This window comes from Saimiri boliviensis, chromosome 14 (genome assembly GCF_048565385.1).
Source record: "Saimiri boliviensis isolate mSaiBol1 chromosome 14, mSaiBol1.pri, whole genome shotgun sequence".
In the NCBI taxonomy this organism is placed as follows: domain Eukaryota; kingdom Metazoa; phylum Chordata; class Mammalia; order Primates; family Cebidae; genus Saimiri; species Saimiri boliviensis.
In genome coordinates this window covers 76,068,081-76,081,430 of record NC_133462.1, presented here as the reverse complement: position 1 = coordinate 76,081,430, position 13,350 = coordinate 76,068,081, and the positions used below count along the sequence as shown (strand labels likewise).

The 13,350-nt window shown below is 36.8% G+C and overlaps 1 protein-coding gene across 9 annotated transcripts in view; it reads left to right on the top strand.

Annotated features, from left to right (window-relative positions):
* ENAH (ENAH actin regulator) overlaps positions 1-13,350 on the top strand; it is a 154,074-nt gene that overhangs the window by 113,861 nt on the left and 26,863 nt on the right. For all 9 annotated transcript variants that reach the window (XM_074385269.1, XM_074385261.1, XM_010340891.3 and 6 more), the window contains one exon: positions 3,318-3,402. In XM_074385269.1, coding sequence (XP_074241370.1) covers positions 3,318-3,402 — 85 coding nt within the window. The remainder of the gene's footprint in view (positions 1-3,317; positions 3,403-13,350) is intronic.

Sequence of the window (13,350 nt, the reverse complement as noted above, 5' to 3'; positions counted from 1 at the left end):
TAGTCCTGTGTTTTTAAATAGTCTGTGGCTAATTGTGAAAATAGATTTGTGAAAATTAAAATGTGACATTAAGTGAAATATGCTTTAACCAAACTTAATATTGAAGGCAAGATTGAAATGCAATTCCTATTCTAGAGAGTCTCCTGATCCGATTTTCATCATTTATAGGATATTATATCAGTGACACTGCCACATTTCTCTGTTTACAAACAGTAACTCACAAAGTTTGCTATATACCTTCTTCTTGTAGCCAGGACAAATTAAGATCAGCCGTTATCTTTGGCTGTGAGAGAAAGAACAAACTCTCGAACAGCTGCTGTTCTTAATGTTAACATAGAAGGAGCAAAGCAGGTTCACTAGTTTCTTAACTTTGGTTGTTCTTCCCTCTTTTTCCCTCCCCAAAGGGCTGTTCACCACCACATGATGCTCATAAAATATTGTCATTTGCCCACTGAAATGGTTATGAAAGTACCTGTTTTGCATTTTATGAGAATACGAATACTTAATTGGGAATGTGACCTGTGTGAAGTAATATTTATATTCCAGAACATACAGTGGCAGCTGACAGACTTGCCTGCTTCATGTCATGTGGGGTGCCTTCGGTATTACTTACCAATTTTATAGCCCGTTAGAGTGTTTGACAAAAAGGAAAAATGTAATTGTGTACCTGAAGTTTCTATTTACCTGGAACTTTTAATGTTTGTAGTAGGTTTGTATTAATTTTTAAATGCACATAAATTTCAATGTGCTAGTTACTGCAACCTGACAATTTGAAGAAGAAACAAACAGAACAACCCTGAACTTTATATTTACCTGGAACTTTTAATATTTGTAGTATGTTTGTATTAATTTTTAAATGCACATAAATTTCAATGTGCTAGTTACTGCAACCTGACAATTTGAAGAAGAAACAAACAGAACAACCAGATTAAATATAGATGTGAAAAAATAACAAGGGGAGTGGTTCCCTGCACATGCACAAACCCCTCTCATTTAAAGGATGTCTGGAAAGACCGAAAGCCCATTATCATCACAAAGAACCATGTGGAAACGAATTGTTAAGAATTGTTTTAGAATCAAAATTCTCCCCATTTTAAAAGGATCTTCCTTGAAGCCTTTCTTCTCAGCTGCAGGAATAAACTGTAGAAATTATTTTTGTAATTATGATAACAGCCACAAAATATTACCCACATTTAAAAAAAAATCTCCTTTCTAAATAGGTTTGCTTAGTAAGCTTTTAAAAAGCTTAAAAAAAAAAAAATTCCAAAGCAGGTTCTATAAATTGCTAATTTTTTTTTTCTCAGCTTTTGTGAGTTATATTAAACTTGTGTTAGGTTTTTTTTTTTTTTTTAAACTGTTAAATAGGATTGAGTTGAAATTTTGACATTTTTTGAATTTATATATTTGAATTAAAACCTCTAATCCATTAATATTACCTTTAATATGTAACACCTATCCTAGGTGTGAATAGTACAATTGCATTCATCTTTGAGGTAGATGCCAAGTCTAACCTACTGACTGACATTCAGCTGTTTTATTATTTAAGCAGCCTGAGGCTTTCAACTTAAATACTCAAGTAAACATTGTTTTAAAAAATAGTTAAACCATAATGGTCTTGTGAGTTGCCCATGCTAAATGCCCACATTTAGTACTTTGAATAAACACAACTTTGGATATATAAAGTACATTCCCCAAATACTTCATGCTACCTCAGATTTATCTCCCCACTTTGTATGTCCCCAGAAGAGAGGTCTTTTCCTTGTAAAGTATTAAACATTAGTGTATAGCCTAATAGGACAGTCTGTTTTTACATCATTATTTTAATTTCTCAAGGAAAGAATTTTATTCTGTTTACTAGACAGCAATCATGAATTTTCATTTATACAAACATTTACGTGTGTATTTAATTTCAAAAGTTTTGGTTTTTTTGTTATTAATTACATGGGATTAATATTTTTTATATTTCCTTTATTTGGCTCTCAAAATAGCAGACTCTTAGGAAATCAAATAAAATATATCACTCCACTTGTCATCAGTTTGTCTTTAGAGGACAAATTAAATGATTAATCTAAAAACATTTGTAAAGAGGTGAGGAAAAAAGTTAGTAGGTAAGTTCAGATCAAATTCTGTTTTTCCACACTTGGGATACACCAGTACTGCATTATATCCTAATAAATTTTTACTTCCAGTTGTGAAGTCACTCCACTAGTATAAAGTACTTTGCACGATTAGCCCATAGATTACAATAATTTACTTTAGTACATAGAAGCATTGATTTAGTGACTTTAAATACTAGTTGTCTACAAATCTTTCAAAATATCTGTTAGGAGCATTTGCTGGTACACTAGATGTCACAAATATATATAGTATGTCATTACTCATATATTCTTCTCCAAGAGTGGAAGATAACTACTGTTTCTTTACTTTCATGTTTACTGGATTAGACTTTAAGATTGTTCTACTTTAACCCTAGGTATTATATATTAGGTCCAGTATTTATCTCATTTTGTGACATTTAATTTTTATATCCAATAACATTAAGATATTTCATAAGTCAGTGGCATTCTATGTAAGATGCAAAAAGTGGGTCTGCATTGTACATGGTATGTGGGAATGGATGGTCATTAGTGTCTCATGACAGAACCATGTTGTATGAATGCAAGTTTTTCTTCTTACCCTAAATGAAAACTTAAAATTACCTGTTACATTAAAAATTCAGTTCAGTAGGTTCATTACTATGTGGAAGTTTAGCAAATGTTTTTTCACCAGTGATGGAAATGCTAGGCCATTAGACAAAAATGGCAGCTTAAATTGGGCAAATTTAATAAATGCTTTAGCATACGTCAGTCTAGTAATAAGGTTCTCATGCTCTCTCTCTCTCCTGTTTTTCATTTCCAGTGTTCTATTTAGGTGAGTTTTTGAATTCTGATTTCTCATTTAAGTTCTCCCTCTCCACTTCATGAATAATTACCCCAAAGAGAATGTCTCATTGTCTTAGAAAATGTCAAGCTTAGGTGCCTATTCAGATGCTCATCAAACACTTGTTTTACTCAAGCTCTTCATATATAAATGTTTATTTTTCCTTATTGTTGATGTTTTCCATTTGTTTCAAGTAAGCCTTCTGGAGATGACAACAGTATTATGTTGCAATCTTTCATTTGCTCTGTGTTATATAAAGCTTATATTTTATTTTGCTAGACAAAAAGAAGACACGTTTGTAAATATGTGATGGTTTTATGTTATTCTCATGATTTTATCTCCTCTATCCAGCTAGATATGAAGATAATGTTCATCTGTAATATTTTCTCCCTCCGTAGGGCCAACATTGCCTAGACAGAACTCACAACTACCTGCCCAAGTTCAGAATGGCCCATCCCAAGAAGAAATGGAAATTCAAAGAAGGTAAATTTGCAAGTTATTTCTTTTACTTTTTCTTTATGCTGCAGAAGACAAAACTGAACATCCTAATGTTTAAAGTAGATTATGTCTTGTCATCTGTTTTAAGAGTCACAGCTTTTATTCTTACATTAGTAAGTTTTGGAACTATCATTAATAAGTTACAGATACTTGTTATGCTGAATGTGAGATGTTATAAAATTTCATGCCTGCTTTTTTTGTTTTTCTATGAAAATTATACTCATGGTAGGTTTAAAGTATTGTAAATACACTTAACAATTCAAATATTTTTATGGTTCAAGAAGTCTTTAATTATAAAGTGATATGTGACTCTATGGTTTTTACATGATGAATTTAACTAAAATGTTGAAACAATGTGGACTGATTCTATAACACATTGATCTTTAAATACTACTGTAGGGTTTAGTAGTAGAATACAAAATTGTTCTCTGTTGGGCAGCATTCTTCCGTGACTGGGAGTACTCTGAAAGTGGGCAGAGAAAGTAGGCTGACAGGCTAACCTTTGGAATACCAGCATGGGGAGCAGGCAGGCCTCAGAACCGCACAAATGCTGAGCTACTTAAAGTTCCACCGGAAGCCCCAGCTCATCTGAGGCAGCTTGTTCAGTTTCTTGAGAGAACCGTCTTCTATGGTAAATACCATTCCATCCATTGAGCTGGTTTTGGGGAGGACAGGGGAGGAGCTGGTATAGCTGTTCTTCAGATAGTGTATGTACTTATTAATCAGCTTGATTATTGTGGCACTGCTCATTCCCATTCTCTCTACCTGCTGACCTCAAGTCAGATCCTTCCCAGGTTCCTCTTCCCATGTCTGCTTTGACCGTCTTCAGGGTGTGTTCTGGGTTGTGAATGCCTCTGCTGCTCCATTTGTTTATGTCACAGGCATTGTTTATTCTAAGTGCTTAAGTTATATTGGGATGGGTGGAGGGAGCGGAGGGACCAAAAAGCCTTAAACTAATCAGACAATAAACATGACATATCGTAGAAGATGATAAGTGCTATGGGGAAAAAAATGGAACAGAGTAAAGAGGATTGTATGTTTTGGAGGGGCAGAGGGAAGTGCTGGTTGTAATTTTATTTTATTTTTTTCATCCATTACTTATGAGTCTCACTAGTTGTGAGTTTAAATAGATTGGTCAGGATAGATCTCATTGAGATAAAAAGAAGGAATTAACAAGCAGATATCTGTGCAAGTGCATTCCATTAAGAGGTTTTTTTTTTTCTTTTTCCCCCCTCTCCATTAAGAGGTCTTAAGAAAAGATGGTGCTTATGTGTACAAGGGCAAACAAGGAGGCCATGGAGGCTGGAGTAGAAGAGAGTATTGGGAGATGAGGTCAAAGATAATGGAGGTCAGATCATGCAGGGCCTTATAGGCTGCTGTGAAGAATTTAACGTTTATTCTGAGAGAAATGAGAACCATTGTACAGTTTCAAACATAGGCACAATCTGACTTAAAATTTTAACAGAATCAGTAAGGCTGCTCTGTTGAGCCTAGACTATTGAGAGACGATTGGAGGGAGGTGCAGGGTTGGACAGCAGCTCAGCAAGAACCCCAGTCAAGAGGCTGTTGCAGTGAACTAGGCAGGTGATAATGGTGGCTTCCACCACATCATAGAAGTGGGTGGTGAAATGTCAGATCCTTGTATGTCTTGGTGGATTGTATGGTGGGGTATGAGGGAAGAAGAGGGGTTGAGGTTTTTAGGCTAAGGTAGTGGGAGGGATAGAGTTGCCATTAACAGTTGGGAAAGACTACGTAGAGCAAGTCTTGTTAGGGGATGTCAGAGATGAATTTTGAGGATGTTAGGCTAGGATTTTACTGGAGATCTAAGTAGAGATGTTGAATACTAGTCTTAGGAGAGTCTCTAGGAGACTAGGGAAGAATTCTAAACACACAACTCTTTTCTTTTTTTTGGAGACGGAGTTTCGCTCTTGTTACCCAGGCTGGAGTGCAGTGGCACGATCTCAGCTCACCGCAACCTCCGCCTCCTGGGTTCAAACAATTCTCCTGCCTCAGCCTCCTGAGTAGCTGGGATTACAGGCACATGCCACCATGCCCAGCTAATTTTTTTGTATTTTTAGCAGAGACGGGGTTTCACCATGTTGACCAGGACGGTCTTGATCTCTTGACCTCGTGATCCACCTGCCTCGGCCTCCCAAAGTGCTGGGATTACAGGCTTGAGCCACCGTGCCCAGCCTACAACTCTTTTCTATCCTTTCTGTCTACCAGAAATCTGATAATAAATTTGCCCTACCAATGATCGCCACCTTCATTTTTCTACTTGGTCATGGTTTATTTATATGTATTTTAATGATGTTTCTGGAATTTTAGGAAGAATAGTAGAATTTTGAGGAAGATTACAGGACTGCTCAATCTAACAACCTGAATAAGAGTCTAGACACTGCTGTCTTGACATCTCCCTGCTCAGCATTCCTATGGCCACCTCTCATGTCCAGTTTATTTCTTTGGCCTGGCATTTAGGAACTCACTCGTGTTTCTGTTTCGCCACTCATGACTATCTCTGTATATACCATACTCATCTTTCCCTCTGTGTTGTGTGTGGCATCCACCTCTTCTGACATGTCCTTCTCATATCCTTTCTATATTGTCATTTTCTGTAGATGCTTGTCCAGGCACACTAATGTTCTTCTTTTCTGAATTCCTGTAACTTAATCACACAGTGTTTTGTATTTTCTTTGTGAATGTTTATTTTACATATGAGTATTACCTCCACAGTGAACATTATGGACTGTTTTGAGATCAGAAACCTCAATAAAATTTCTAATAAAAAGTCAAGAAGTTTCTGGTACTGAATTAATTTGTCTGCAGGTTTTGGGGTATAAGACAAATACATGTTTGACCTTTAATGTAGTAATTTTCTTCACTTTTGCCTAATTTTTTCCCTACTCTAAACCCATGGTTTGTAGGAGGAATTATTGATGTTTAGCTGGTAAATGGCCTTTCAGAGATTTCCCAGGTGCTAGGGAAGGCATTACCTAGGAAGATTGTTGAGTTGATTAAGATAACACACACTTTTTTTGCTGCCTAGGATTTTCTGTGTTTTTGGTAGTTGGTGGGAGGTTCATGGAGGAGGTGCTCTTTGAGCTGTGCCTGAAGAAGTAATAAAGTAGGAGTTTCCAGTCATAGAAGGGAAAAGCATTCCAGGAAGAAAGAGTAGGCGTATAAAGGCAAGGAGATGCAAACACACATGCAGTGTGAGTACGCTGCTTCTTTCCCCTCCAGGACGGATGGTACGGTTAAATGAGATTGCATCCACCTTGTAAGGGCCTTATATATACTGTACTAAGAAATTGCCTTTTTTTTTTTTTTTTTTGAGACGGAGTTTCGCTCTTGTTACCCAGGCTGGAGTGCAATGGCGCGATCTCGGCTCACCGCAACCTCCGCCTCCTGGGTTCAGGCAATTCTCCTGCCTCAGCCTCCTGAGTAGCTGGGACTACAGGCATGCACCACCACGCCCAGCTAATTTTTTGTAAGAAATTGCTTTTTAAAACTCTTTTCCTGAATTTGTCATATGCTAAAAAGAGGCATCTTGCTTTTTATCACTTGAGTAAATTTCAAATTATGAGAAAGATACTTGTCATTTTTCTTTGACATGTATCCCATACAATCTGTTTTGCCTATGGTTAAACCATACTTGGATAAAGATACTACAAAACTCTAAAATATCTAAATATTTATATAGACACTTAGTACTGGTTTTCACTTTCTCTCAGCCGACAGTAGTGCATGGCTGGATCTGGTTGTGTAGGCTAGCAAACAGTGGGAAAGGATGTATAGCACAGTCTAGTGTGAAGGTTGCTTCCCAGTAGAAATTTTATTTCTAAAATTTATTTCATGTGATTATTTATGTAAAATCATTTTTTTAAAACTTGGTTTAATCTTCAGAGGCACATTAAAACCTTGAGGCCAACTTTGTATTTCATAAGCTGAGTAAAATTGTTCTGTTAACTTTGGCTGTTTAACTGGCCTTCTTCTACACTATTACTGGAACATAATGAGAAACATTATTAATTTGCATTATAAATTCACAGCTGTGAGGATGTGGGTAAGGTGCCAAATGAAAAGAAGGATTAGGTGAAAGTTGGCCAACTTGGTTTCTTTCCCTTGCTCAGCTCCTAGACACTGGCAGCCAGACGTGTAGAGCCCACAAAGAAACTAAGATTCCTCTTTGGGAAAATTGCCATGGTCAAGAGAAGACAGAGGTGTTGACACTCAAGGTCCTTGCCAGTGAAGCTCATTTGCTTAAGGACCTCTGATCAGTTTTGGTGCTACTGCTTATAAATATGAACAGACAGCCAAGGATCATCAAACCTTTGAGGACAACTTCTATAAAATAAAGATCAAAACAAAGAGTTTAAATTGGATGACATATACTGCAGTAGCTTTAGAGAACTAAGAGAATACATTTCATTGATGCAATAAAAATTGGAAGTTATTTTAAAGGGATCATTCAGAGAACAAGGAAGTAAACTTGGAAACTTTTTTTTTAAAACCACCTTAACTATTTTTTTTTTTTTTTTAAAAAAAAAGAAAGAAATAGGGCCGGGTGCGGTGGCTCATGCCTATAATCCCAGCACTCTGGGAGGCCAAAGCAGTCAGATCATATGCGGTCAGCCTGGAGTTTGAGACCAGCCTAGCCAACATGGTGAAACCGTCTCTACTAAAAATACAAAAATTAGCCAGGCATGGTTGTGTACACCTGTAGTTCCAGCTACTTAAGAGGCTGAGGTAGAAGAATCGCTTGAACCCTGGAGGCAGAGGTTGCAGTGAGCTGAGATCAGGCCATTGCAGTCCTTCCTGGGCGACAGAGCGAGATTCGATTCCATCTCAAAAAAAGAAATAGAAGACTCCATGTTTGGGTCCCCTTCCATGAACACTCACTCGTGGAAGCTGGGAAAAAAAAATAGAAATAGAAGTTTTGAGAACTAAGGTTGAGGGATTTATTCTCTGAAAGCAGTCATAAAACAAAGAGGTGGCATAGGAGAAAGAAAGTAAAGTAAGAAGTTCAGATTAGAAGGTCCAGCATCCAAATAATAGAGGAGTTCTGGGGGAGAGGGGAGGAGAACAAAAACATGAAGAAATGGAATCTGCAAATAAATAAGAAAATTTACTGGAACTCACTGACTTGATCATCTAGATCAAAGGTCTGCAAAGCTTTTCTGTGAAGGGTGAGATAGTAAACATTTTAGCCTTTGTGGCCCATCTGTGTCATTTGCTAGACTCTTCCTTTGTAGCTTTCCATAGACAAAATGGAAATAAATGGGTGTAGCCAGATTTGGGCCTAGGGCTGTATACAGTTTGCTAGCTTCTCGTCTAGTTCAGAAAGTCTCGCCAAGTGTCCAGCCCACCAAGTAGGAAAAACAAAAAGACCTCCCACCAAGGCTTCTCACTATGGAATTTTAGAATGCTGTCCTAGAATAAATAAGATTGCAAATGCTTGGTAAGGGGTGGTGGGAGCGACAAGATAGGGGAGCTTCAGAATCCTGAGAGAATTTCTTTCCCATCTAAAACCTCTTCTGCACAGCTTCCTAAGAAGCTATTGGAAGATGTGTTCTGTTAAGATGAGGGAGTAAAGCAAGAATGATGAACCCATGAGAGCATCGAGGAGACAAGGAATCCAACTTAGGAAAGAAATAGGCAACTCCCAGCACGACTAAGGTGAAAGCAAGACCTAGGAAGCAGCCCATCCGGTTGGTGCCAGGAGGATGTACAGCTCCTAGTGGGGCTGAAGACTCCCGGTGGAGGAAAAGCAAAACAAAAGAACTGAAAAACCTGACCATGGGTCTTCTGCTATGTGGACCATGTGGATAGGGATTACAGTTCTAATGGAGAGTGTGGGGTGAAGTAGGGATAGGTATGTAGAAAAAGAATCAAATGAAAAAAAGTACTACTTTTTAGCACCAGAGTAAGAAAGAAATTGTTCTAGCAAGTAAATGCGATCAGCAGTGAATTACATGATACATGAATCTTGATGTAGCCAAAGTGGTGTTATGAGTTTACTGGGAAAATGGAGAAGAAAAAGTTTTGGGGAGTTAGAGATGTAGAAATTATTTGTATAATAGGAAGTCAGTAGATAACATCTAAATTTGAATATGAAAAATCAAGAAGTAATAGTTCTAAATGAATTACTGTGATAAGTACCAGAGTATTGAAAATAACTGCTTCTGGGGAGCAAAATCATAAGTGGTGAGGATTAGTAAGAGGATTACTGTTTTGTTATAAGCCTTATAATTTGAGTTTTTAAGTTACATATTACTATTGTTTAATTTTTTTATTTTTAATCAATGTAGAGTTAATAAACCAAATGTTTACTTTGAGTGTCCATTAGTCCAATATCCTTTATTATTATATCATTTATTAAGTAGTTTTGGTTCCTACTCATATAATTAATATTTGGTTTCCTTGGCCTTGATGAGAAAACATATTCTAAGAAACATGAGTCAGTCCTATGTTAGTCTCCACATAGAACCTTAATATAGTTAATATCTATAAATAATTCACAAATCACCAGTACCACCTGAAAGTTATAAAAGGGGAATGATAATCACGGCACAGAACTGAGCAGTTGGAGCAATGAGAGTGTACAGCCCTCCGACTGGCCTTCAGAGGCAGGATGGACCAAAAGTTGACCGCCTTCTCTTGTGAGTATCTGCTCTTGTCTCAGGGCTTTGCAATTTTAAATTTTGGCTATATTATTACATTTTATCTATTTTTAATTTATTTACTGATAGTGAAGTGAAATGCCCATGTTATACAATCAGCTCATATGTGTGTAGTTTTATTTTCCGATAAATGTCAATAATAACAGTGTTATTAAATGTTACCAACTCAGAATATTTTTCCTTGACTGCTCCTACTTCATTTTGTTAAAAGTGAAATCACTCTTATTTACCTAACACTATTCATTATAGGTAAAGCTGGGTGAAATGTATTTTGAAATGTTGTTATTTACTTTTTACTTGCTTCAAGTAATAAGTCTTTGAGTCAACATAAACTAAATAGATATTTGAATATATATTTAAGAAGCTGTTAATCTCAATGCTGGCTGGTGCTTTGTGCATCTATTTACATTTGAGGATAGCTATTTGGGAGAAATAGATATTCAGGGGTGGGAGGAACTGTGTCTGGTATTTTTTAAATGCTTAAAAAATAATACTGGTTATTCGCACTATTAATTGTTTCTGAAAACAATTTATATTCTCAGAAACTTCCAGATGATTGTAGAATATACATATCCTAGCCTAAAAGAAAAATTAAAGTCTGTCGGGATTTTCCATGGTTCAGAATTAAGGCACTAGTTCTTCAAAAAAAAAAAAAAAGTCCTCAGATGATTCTATTGATGATAGAAGAAAACAGTTGGAGAGGGAACTCTAGGAAGAGGAGCCATGCGCATTTCCAGTATCTGAATTGGCAGCGATAATTCTGAGCAAAAGCAAAGTTTATAAATTTGGAAACTCCTCCTAGAAAGCTACGCAAATGTCTTGTTTTAGAGGTCAAAACATGAGAGTCAAATTTATAAAGCATCCGATTTAGGTGGGAATTATTCATGCCATACAAGATTCAGAAGCTAGAGATTTTCTGCTTGAATCACTATTTTGGGAAATACATTTAGATGGGCATCTTTTCAGCAAGCAGGCTAAAAATTAGCTTAAAGTGTTCAACACTTTCTTTTCTTACCTTCAGAACAAGAAAATAGAATCTCCTGCAGCTATGTGAATTGCCTGCTTGAATCATCTGTCTGTGAACTTAGAAGTATTCTCCAGCATTGTGCCCTTTCCCTATGTCAGTAGATACTCCTTATCTTTTTTAGCCAGAAAACCCTGGAATATGATGACATGTGGAACAAATTTCTTAAGTCAGTACACCCTAGTTGTAAATGCTGTTATTCAGTAATTATTTCAGATTCATCTCACCCATGCCTGGCCTTCTCCTTGTGATTTAAGCTTTCCGTATGCATCAAAATAATTGTATTGCTTAGAGAAACAACCATTAACTTGGTAGTTAAAAAAAACCCATGACTGAGAACTTGAATGATAAATGAAATGTGGTCAAAGAATACTATGTGATTCAGCTGTGAGCAGTATTTACATTATCATGTTAATAATGTAAATCCTAGATATTGATTTTCACCCCAAATCACTGTTTTCCATATTAGGAAAAGCATGAGTGTGGTGAGGGAGTTGTGGAAGGCATCTTCCTGTTAGAAAGTAGATAGTGAAAGCTAAAATGTAAGAAACCAGTTACAAGAGTAGGAAACAGGTAGGAGAGTTGGGGCAGTGTAGTACCGGTTTATAATTTTGTTATAAACTTTAAAAACTATTTATGTTATTTTGATAAAAATAGAAGAAGTAACACAGAAATGTACAAAGATCTAAAAACTCGAATCTTCTCGTCATAGATTTCTTGGGACAGCTACTATGCTTTTGAGTTAAATATTTTACTTTAGCTTCTATATTTAAATATATTCTAATTAGAATAATATGGGTGTATCTTCTGCAGTTTGGTCCTAACAGATTGCTTAGAGCATTATATTTAAAATGGCCCATATTTTTTTTATATGTGTTGAACATTTGAAATTTAATACGAGCTCCAGCTGAGTTTATTAGCTGCAGATTACTGGAAAAATGACAACCACCGCCAACCCTGACTTTTCTCTGTTTATTATTAAAAACATTTTTTGAAAACATCTTATTTCTTCTCCCTCATCCCTGCAGGGATATCGTTATCCCTCAACAACTTTCACAGCTAGTGATTTACCAGATAACATAATGAAGTCAGTAGTAGATCCTGAAAATCTGATTTTATTAGTAGTCAGTACTCAAAACAACTACTCATAAGTAAATAACTACTCATAAGTAAACTCAGTTTCTTGTGTTCTTCTCTTGCAGTCCTTGTTAAGTGTGGTGATAATATCCAGGAGAGGCTGTGTGTTTTGTGAGAGGAGTGGGGTTGATGTATTTGTCAGTGGGCCTTTTCCTTTGTTGTATAGCCAGCTTAGGAAACATGAAGGAGAGAGCTTTTTGGAAAGATCTTACTGATGTGTTGGTACCGCTGGAAGGAACAAAGGATAGTACACATGTGCTGTCATTTAGCTTTGTCTCTAACCAGAACTCGCCCAGGGCTGGGGTACAGGGGCAGGATCTCACCTCACTGCCACCTCCGTCCCCCATGTTTAAGTGATTCTCCCACCTTAGCCTCCCAAGTAGCTGGGATTACAGGCACGTACCACCATGCCCAGCTAATTTTTGTATTTTTAGTAGAGACAGGGTTTTACCATGTTGGCCAGGCTGGTCTCAAACTCCTGACCTCAGGTGATCCACCCACGTCAGCCTCCCAAAATGCTGGTATTACAGGCATGAGCCACCGTGACTGGCAAAGATAACTTTTTTTAGGGAAAGTTAATTGACACAACTTTTCCTAACGACAATTTGGAACCATGTGTCAAATATCTTAAGAAATTCATTATCTTTTCACCTAGCAAAATGTGTGCCCTTATTGATCCTACAAAAACAGAAAAAGATTCAAAGATGAAGATAAATGTTATCACAGTATTGGGAATAGTATTAGGATAACTTAATATCCTACTATAGGAGACTGCTTAGACTGTGGACAGCTAAACAATTGAATATTATGCACTCATGGAAAATACAGATACTGAACTAAACGCCTTAGGATAACCCTGTGTGTGTGTGTGTGTGTGTGTGAGTGTGTGTGTGTGTGTGTCCATCCAGCCAGAGTTGTACACACAGGCAGGTTCTCATCCTAGATATCCTCAATTTTACTGGCTTATGTCCCCTTCCTTTCTCCCTTCCTTCCCTTCTTTTTCTTTCTTCTTCCCTTCCTCCTTTTTCTCTTTCATTGTTTTTGGAGATAAGGTCTCGTTCTGTTTCCTGGGCTGATGTGTGATCATGTAAT